This window comes from Pongo abelii, chromosome 1, assembly GCF_028885655.2.
Source record: "Pongo abelii isolate AG06213 chromosome 1, NHGRI_mPonAbe1-v2.0_pri, whole genome shotgun sequence".
Classification (NCBI taxonomy): Eukaryota; Metazoa; Chordata; class Mammalia; order Primates; family Hominidae; genus Pongo; species Pongo abelii.
In genome coordinates this window covers 97,505,682-97,515,411 of record NC_071985.2, presented here as the reverse complement: position 1 = coordinate 97,515,411, position 9,730 = coordinate 97,505,682, and the positions used below count along the sequence as shown (strand labels likewise).

The window sequence follows — 9,730 nt, the reverse complement described above, 5'->3', positions numbered from 1 at the left end:
ATCAATGCAAAAATCCTCAAAAAAATACTGGCAAACTGAATCCAGCAACACATCAAAAAGCTTATCTACCACAATCAAGTTGGCTTTACCCTTGGGATGCAAGGTTGGTTCAACACATGCAAATCAAAAACTGTGATTAATGACATAAACAGAACTAAAGACAAAAATCACAAGATTGTCTCAATAGATGCAGAAAAGGCTATCCATAAAATTCAACACCCTTTCATGTTAAAAACTCTCAAACTAGGTATTAAAGAAACAGACCTCAAAATAATAACAGCCATCTATGACAGACCCACAGCCAACATCATACAGAATGGGGAAAAATTGGAGGCATACCAGCACAAGTGAAGGGGTGGCCTGCCCCTCCACACCTGTGGGTATTTCTAGTCGGGTGGGACAAGAGACTGAGAAAATAAATAAGACACAGAGACAAAGTATAGAGAAACAACAGTGCCGAGACCGGCACTCAGCACACCAAGGACCTGCACTGGCACCGGTCTCTGAGTTCCCTCAGTTTTTATTGATTATTATTTTCATTATTTCAGCAAAAAGGAATGTAGTAGGAGAGCAGGGTGATAATAAGGAGAAAGTCAGCACAAAACATGTGAGCAAAAGAATCTATGTCATAATTAAGTTCAAGGGAAGGTACTATGCCTGGATGTGCACATAAGCCAGATTTATGTTTCTCTCCACCCAAACATCTCAGTGGAGTAAAGAATAACAAGGCAGCATTACTGCAAACATGTCTCGCCTCCCACCATAGGGTGGTTTTTCTCTGATCTCAGAATTGAACAAATGTACAATCGGGTTTTATACCGAGACATTCAGTTCCCAGGCGCAGGCAGGAGACAGTGGCCTTCCTCTATCTCAACTGCAAGAGGCTTTCCTCTTTCACTAATCCACCTCAGCACAGACCCTTTACGGGTGTCGGGCTGGGGGACGGTCAGATCTTTCTCATCCCACTAGGCCATATTTCAGACTATCACGTGGGGAGAAACCTTGGACAGCACCCCGCTTTCAAGGGCAGAGGTCCCTGCGGCTTTCTGCAGTGCATTGTGCCCCTGGTTTACTGAGACTAGAGAATGGTGATGACTTTTACCAAGTATACCACTTGTAAACATTTTGTTAACAAGGCACATCCTGCACAGCCCAAGATCCCTTAAACCTTGATTTCATACAACACATGTTTTTGTGAGCTCCAGGTTGGGGCAAAGTGGCTGGGGCAAAGCTACATATTAACAACATCTCAGCAAAGCAATTGTTCAAAGTACAGGTCTTTTTCAAAATGGAGTCTCTTATGTCTTCCCTTTCTATATAGACACAGTAACAGTCTGATCTCTCTTTCTTTTCCCTACACACAAGAGAAGAAAGCCCTCTCTCACCACTCCTATTCAACATAGTATGGGAAGTCCTGGCCAGAGCAATCATGGAAGATAAGGAAAGAAAGGGCATCAAAATAGGAAGAGGATAAGTCAAACTATTTCTGTTTACATACGACATGATACTATATCTAGAAAACCCTATGGTCAAAGACCAAAAGGGTTTTTCAGCTGATAAAAAACTTCAGCAAACTTTCAGGATTCAAAATCAACGTACAAAAATTACTGGTACTCCTGTACACCAACAACCAAGACAAGAGTCAAATTAGGAACACAATCCCATTCACAATTGCTACAAAAATAATAAAGTACCTAGAAATATAGTTAACCAGGGAGGTGAAAGATCTCTACAACAGGAATTCTAAAACACTGCTCAAATAAATCAGTGGTGACACAAACAAATGGAAAAGCATTCCATACTCATGAATAGGAAGAATCAATATCCTTAAAAGGGCCACATTGGCCGGGCGCAGTGGCTCACACCTGTAATCCCAGTACTTTGGGAGACCAAGGCAGGCAGATCACGAGGTCAGGAGATTGAGACCATCCTGGCTAACACAGTGAAACCCCATCTCTACTAAAAATACAAAAAATTAGCTGGGCCTGGTGGTGGACGCCTATAGTCCCAGCTACTCAGGAGGCTGAGGCAGGAGAATGGCATGAACCCGGGAGGCAGAGCTTGCAGTGAGCTGAGATTGGGCCACTGTACTCCAGCCTGGGCAACAGAGTGAGACTCCGTCTCAAAAAAAAAAAAAAAAAAAGAAAAGAAAAAAGGCCATATTGTCCAATTTACAAATTCAATGTGACTCCTATCAAACTACCAATGACATTCTTCACAGAACCAGAAAAAAATTTTTTTAATTCATATTGAATCAAAAATCAGCCCGAATAGCCAAGGTAATTCTAAGCAAAAAGTACAAAGCTGGAGACATCATGCTATCCAACTATAAACTATACTGCAAGGCTACCATAAAGGAAACAACATGGTACTAGTGGAAAAACAGACACATACACTACTGAAACAGAATAGGGAACCCAGAAATAAGACAACACACCTGTAACTATCTGATCTTCTAAAAACTTTTCAAAAACAAGCATGGGAAAAGGACTTCCTGTTCAGTAAATGGTGCTGGCATAACTGACTAACATATGCAGAAGATTGAAACTGGATACCTTCTTTACACCATATACAAAAATCAACTCAAGATGAATTAAAGACTTAAATGTAGAACCCAAAACTATAAAAACCCTGGAAGACAACCCAGGCGATACATTTCTGAATATAGGAGCTGGCAAAGATTTCATGACGAAGATGTCAAAAGCAATTGCAAAGAAAAGAAAATTGACAAATGAGATCTAATTAACCTAAAGAGCTTCTGCATAGCAAAGGAAACTATCAAGAAAGTTAACAGACTTTAGGTCTAAAGAATGGGAGAAAAATTTTGCAAGATACACATCTTATAAGGGTCTGATATCCAGCCTCCATAAGGAATTTGAACAAATTTACAAGAAAAAAAAACAGCCCCATTGAAAACTGCACGAAAGACAGGAACAGACACTTTCAAAAAGAGACATACAAGCCATATGAAAAAAAGCTCAATGTCACGGATCATTGGAGAAATGCAAATCAAAACCACAATGAGATACAGTCTCACACCAGTCAGATGGCTATTATGAAAAGTCAAAAAAAAAAAAAGAGGTGCTAGAGAGGTTGAAGACAAAAATAAATTCTTATACACTGTTGGTGGGAGTGTAAATTTATTCAAATGTTGTGGAATACAGTGTGGCAATTATTCAAAGAACTAAAATTAAAGAACTACCATTAAAACCAGCAATCCCATTGCTTGGTGTATACCCAAAGGAATATAAACCATTCTACCATAAAGACACGTGAACATGTTATGTTCATTGCAGCCCTATTCATAATAGCAAAGACATGGAATCAAACTAAGTGCCCAACGATGATAGACTAGATAAAGAAAAAGTGGTACATATATACCATGAAATACTATGCAGCCATAAGAAGAAATGAGACTGTGTCCTTTACAGGTACATGGATGGAGCTGGAGGCCATTATGCTTAGCAAACTAATGCAGAAACAGAAAACCAAATACGACATGTTCTTACTTATAACAGCAAGTTAAATGATGAGAACACATGGACACATAGACGGGGACAGCAGACAATGGGGCCTACCACAGGGTGGCGGTTATGGGGAAGGAAAGGATCACAAAAAATAACTAATGAGTACCAGAATTAATACCTGGGTGATGAAATAGCTGTATGATAAACCCCTATGACACAAGTTTAACTATATAACAAACCTGCATATGTACCACTGAACTTAAAACAAAAACTTTAAAAAAGCAGATGCCAAAGAAGATGCAAAGAAAAATGTCTTATATGCTCTTGGTAAGGATGTAAATTAGTACAGCTGCTGTGGAAAACAGTAAGATTTATCCAAAAAACTAAAAATAGAATTATCATTCAATCCAGCAATCCAATTACTGTGTATCTATCCAAAGGAAAAGAAATCAGATTATGAAAAGGGTGCCTAAACTTGTATGGTTATTGCAGCACTATTCACAATAGCAAAGATGTGTAACCTAATCATCCATTAATGAATGAATGGACAAAGAAAAGATAGAATATACATGCAAAGAAATACTATTTCATTGTAATAAAAAGAATGAAGTCCCATCATTGGAAGCAACATAGATTCAAATGGAGGTCATTATGTTAAGTAAAATAAATCAAGCAGAGATAGACAAACATTGTATGTTTTCACTCATATGTAGGAGCTGCAAAATTTGATCTATAAAGGTAGAGAGTAGAATGGTAGGTACCAGAAGCAGGGAAGGGAGTTCAGGGGATGGAGAATGATAAAACACTGGCTAATGAGTACAAACATAGAGATATATAAAAGGAGTAAGTTTTAATATTTGATAGCAGAGTAGGGTGACTACAGTTTACAACAACATATTGTATTTTTCAAAATAGCTAGAAGAGAGGAATTAAAATGTTTCCAACAAAGAGAGAAATGATAAATGCTCAAGGTGATGAATGCCCTGAATTTCCTAATATCCTGACTTTATCATTACACATTTGATCCATGTAACAAAATATCACATGTATCCCAAAAATGTGTATAAGTATTAGGAATCAATAAAAACAGAGTCTTCGATAGCATTAGGAGATATACCTAATGCTAAATGACGAGTTAATGGGTGCAGCACACCAATATGGCACGTGTATACATATGTAACAAACATGCACATTGTGCATATGTACCCTAAAACTTAAAGTATAATAATATTAAATTAAAAACAAAAAAACAGAGTCTTCTTATTTTTTATATTAGTTACATCCAAGCCACTCTATTGCTGGAACAAATATGGTAGTGGTTGTCATGGGGAGTGATGATGATGATGATGATGGTGGTGGTGGTAATGGTGGAAACAATGATGATATGTTACTGCCAATAAACTTCTAAAATGACAGCTAATTATGTGTCAGGCATTGCACCAACAAAATTTCAGATAGTAATTAGATTTATCCCACGACTAGTTTGTTAAGTAAATGTTATTTTGCTCGCTTTGCAATAAAGAGATTGACATTCACAGAAGTTGAATAATATGTTCCTGAAATCAATCAAACACTAATTAAGGAAAATAAAAGTGGTTTAAATAATGCAGACATAATCTTTGGTATGACCCAAATTTTAAGATTCTGACTGGTTGAAAGAAAGGTGGAAATAAACCCAAATGATTATATAATATTACTAATAAAGCAGATTTGAAAAGAAACAAAAGATCCATTCACAAATATGTATGCAAAGATACTTTATTCAGGGAGTGAAAGAAAAGTGACAATTGCACAGGTGTTAGAAGCCCATGCCCAGGTGACAGACAGACACAGAAAACATCAACAGAATTTTTTGATGATTCCCAGGGACAGAGCTGCTGGTCCTTCTTCCAAAGCTCTGGGAACTGACACTGCTGAGGACTTCCTTTCTCAGTCTCCACCTGGACAGTGGTAGTACGGCAGCCTCAGAAAGGAAACTTTTGCTATCAGGGCTCATCATGGGCAGATCACTGGCTAAGAGGAAAGAAGCTCCCTGTGTATCCATGGTAGGCTTTGATGAGAAGATGTGGGTGAAGCTGTGGAACAAGGTGAGCCAATTATCCTTATCCTTTCATGCTCCTGATGAATTCTGAAGCTGTTACTTGCTCTTGGGTGGATACTTTGACTGGCAGGGTGGGGAAGGTGTCACAGGAGGACATTTCTGCTGGCACTGCTGAGGTGGGCAGGGCTGCGGACACTTTGGTGGTGGGCACGGCTCAGGGCACTTCGGGGGTGGACATGGCTCTGGGCACTTTGGCGTGGGGCACACAGGAGGTGGCTGGCAGGGCTGCTTGCACTGCTGCTGTTGATAAGACATCCTGCTGGAGTCTCAGAATCTGAAAGAAATGATATGACAGTGTTCATGGGAATGGACTCCTCCAGAGAGAGAAGCCAAAGCTTATGTAATACCATGGCATATTATTTCTCCAATCTCCAAAATTTTATTTAAACTCTTAGCTCCCTTTTTATGACTTCCTGTCTTCTCCTTTCCACTTTAGCAAGTTGCTTCATCAGCCCTAGGAAATCCTGCCTTTCCTCATACAATTTTTCCAATGAAAACATCTCTGTAATAAAGAAGCAAGCATGTTATTCCATGAAAATGACATCTTCAGGAAAGGCAGTCACAAGTTCAGACCCCCTGGGCAATCTCACAAGCTATTCCTATCATGATTATCTGTTGTAAAGCACCAGTGGGTTGACTTGGGCACAGAGCAAGGGCTGTTCAGGAAGAAGTACTGGCTCTCACACCTGCTAAGACACAAACTTTAGAAAAGGACACCAGGAAAATACGGAAAACAGAAAAATACTTCATCCCTTTCTTCAAACCAAAGCTTTCCTATTAACTTCTCTGTCCATATGGACATGTAATTGTACATTTTTTAAAAATCAATGCAAAACACTGTATCATGTAGTCTAATCTTGTAGTTCCATCCATTAAGTACCATCAAACCTATGATCATAGGTTTGGTTCCACCAAACTTGCTGGATTCAGATTAAATTCAACATTTCAGGGCACAAAGAACAGAGGAACTCAAGGAAGCAGACTCACCAGGTTCTCCAAAGCAGATCAGTGCTCAAGTACCAGGAGTTTAGGAGTTGTAGAGCAGAGAACCTCTTTATAGGGCCAGCTACCCCACCCAGCAGGAAGTGGAACTACGCAAAACTGAGCTGGTCCAGCAATGTCCCAACTAAAATGCAAATCTATCCATAACTAGCATGACAGGGATTCTCAAACTGGGAAATATCCTGTTCTGGGATCTTTCCACTGGATTAAGTGCTTCTGACTCACTGAGGCCCTGCCTTAGATCTCAGTTTCAGTGACTTACAGCAAAGAGGCACTTGGGGGATTCTCTAACTGGTGGTCAAGGGCTCTCTTTCTTGATTAGGGGCAATGAATGCTTCCCATCTTACACCTTCCCTAAATCATGAAACTTCCTGCCCTGATCCACTTTAGCTGAATGCCATATTGTTTGTACATGAAGCCATTCCACCTCCACTTTCCTCGTACAATTTGCCAATGTGCTAGAAGGAAGGAGAGACCTAACAAAGGCCTGAGTTCTGGCCCCAGATTTTTTTGCTAAGTTGTATGACCACAGCCAGGTCAACTCTCCTCCCTGGAACTGTAAACAGAGGAGCATCATATTTACCTCTGGGTTTGAAGGCACTGACAACATTGTGCCATCTGTTGACCCTGTTCAAGCCTGAAATTTTCTGCTCCACCTCTTTCTCTCACAGAACCCCAGATTTTACCTATATTCCTTTCCTCTTTGAGGGTTGTCTTCCACAACCCTTGTCTTCTACAACCCTCAAAGAGGCACTTGTGTCCCAGGATAGATACCAGAGTGAGATCCAGTCTTTCCAGTATGTTTTCCACTGCTGCCATCAAGGGTGTGTACTACAGGGTTTTCATTTGTAAAACTGTACTCTTATTCACCACATTAAGGAAATGGAGAAAAGGGAACCAAAGTTACAAGCATTCATTTTAAATCTATGTATTGAACCATGCCTGTATGTTTCCCTGTGAACATCATATAGAGAACAAGATGCACAGACTTACAGTATCTTGTGTAAATAATTAGAAGTTTTCCAGAATAGAGGTCAGAGCACTTAAAGTCTGAAATCTAAGGGAAAATATAAACTCAGTGTGATCCTATGTGTTTGCTTTCTCTACCTCTCTTTCCAAACAGGTTTTAGTCTTTGAAAAACCGTATTTTTTTACTTGTTTGTATGTTCTTCCATTGTCTTTTCCAAAAGCCCTCTAGTCCCACAACCTGCTAGACTATCAACTCACACCCCAATGTATACCTCTCATCTGTCCATTTTAGTACACATCGTTCACTCGATACATATGTTGTCAATGTGAATGTCTTTCACATCTTTTTAAAACTCTTCCTGCAGTCAATGGGGCTTACTAAACATTGTATATTAAACATTTAAAACAATGCTGCTGGAGCTTTCTTGTCTGGGCCAATGATCAGGAAGCTTTCCAAGAATGTGGTTTTATAACTGGAGAAGAAGAAGGAAGAGGAAGATAAGGAAAAAGAGGAAGAGGAGTGACTCAAATTCTTTGGAGCACTCACCAGCTATCCTCCAGATAGAGCAAGAGCACTGAATCAACCCAGCATCACATCTCTCAGTTAAGCAGGTTAGGTTTCCAAATCTGCAATTGCTCCAGTCTCTAAGGAAGAGCTTGTGGCCAAGATCACCGCGGCCAGATGCTACAGAAATACAACTATCAAGTGAGCACCTTTGCGCCAGGTGTTTACAAAAGTGTTCTCACCAAATGCTTCCTGTAGACTATTACACATGCCAAGCACAGTGGGTAAAGTAAACAGACTTCACTCAATAGGTCCCCTACTCCTCCCCAGAGTCTCACATCACATCTACAACACAAATCCTTAGAGAAATGTCTGATTTCTAACATGCAAAATTGGAGAATTGGCTGCCAAATGAGATCACTGTGTGAGATAATACAGTTTGGGTCATGCCCTGAGACTCCCCTTCTGAGAACACCCCACTCAAACAGGCTGTTTATCACAGCAGTGCAGGCACCAGAGTGGCAGCAGCCCTAGTGCCCTAGTGCCCCTAGCATCTCAGACAGGCTCACTTTACAAGTTGAGGTGGTGAACTTGAAACTCAGAGTTTCTCACAGTCCAGGTACATGAAAAGCAGCCACAACATGAAGAGGGGCAGCTACTAGCCACAGCTTCCCCAAGTTATGACTTCTGGGCCCTGAAACATAGAGTGAGGCATACTTCACACACACACATACACATACACACTCACACACACACACCATGAGTCTTTATCTGTCATCTATCTACATGTCTAAAGAGGTTAGCTTTATCTTCTTTAAGAGTCTAATAGCCTTAGGTTCATTCCTATTACTTTTACTCCATAATTTTCTAGAGGATCATTAAGTATGAATTATTAGTACTTAAAAATGACAGGAAAGAACAAATGCCTTTAACATTTTGCGATTCAGAAAGTATATTTGAATTTTATTAATTATATATTCACTCATGTGTGTTTGTGTGTGTTTATAACGCTATGAAATTTACATCACATATGTAGCATTGGCTAACTACTACTACAATCAAGATACGTAACTGTTCCATTACCACAGGGCTCCTCTGCTCCCCACTTATAGCCATAACCACCCCTCCTTTCCAAATATTTACCTCTAGTAAATATTACTCTTTTATCCATCTCTATGATTTCATTATTTTAAGAATATTTGAGTGAATTTATACATCATGTAACCTTTTGAGAATTGCTCTTTTTTTTCACATAACATAATTTCGTGGAAGTCCATTCACTTTGTGCAAACACTTTTAATTTTGTCTAATACTTCATTCAACATTTTATCTCACATTTTAATACGATACATTCCACTAAACAAAATAGTACTGGCAAATAAAGTTTTAAAATTAAATAGAAAAAAATAAAAAAACAGGAATTATGGTAAAATATTCTTGATATGTTCAGAGATATGGTAACTACAACTCCCCATGCATATCTGCCTTCTGCTTTTATTTCTGAATGAAAGGCTAAGCCTAGCATTTGTCCTTCCATGCTGAATCTGATAAATTACAGAACATACATAAGGTAGAATAGTGAAGATCATTAAGGTGGATGTTTTGGAAGATTATTTAATATAATTTAAAATATTCTAATTGTACTAAAACATATGTAAAGCATGACAACATTTTCATCAACATTTA

At 39.1% G+C, this 9,730-nt stretch overlaps 1 protein-coding gene across 1 annotated transcript; it reads right to left on the bottom strand.

Moving 5' to 3' along the window:
- Positions 1-5,207: 5,207 nt before the first annotated feature.
- On the bottom strand, positions 5,208-6,598 carry LOC100456072 (small proline-rich protein 2A). The gene is made up of 2 exons (XM_002810174.4): positions 6,556-6,598; positions 5,208-5,842 (listed from the first exon to the last, which is right to left on the bottom strand). Exon 2 carries the CDS (start codon positions 5,821-5,823, stop codon positions 5,605-5,607), a length of 219 nt encoding a protein of 72 aa, XP_002810220.1. The 5' UTR covers positions 5,824-5,842; positions 6,556-6,598; the 3' UTR covers positions 5,208-5,604.
- Between the last annotated feature and the right edge of the window lie 3,132 nt (positions 6,599-9,730).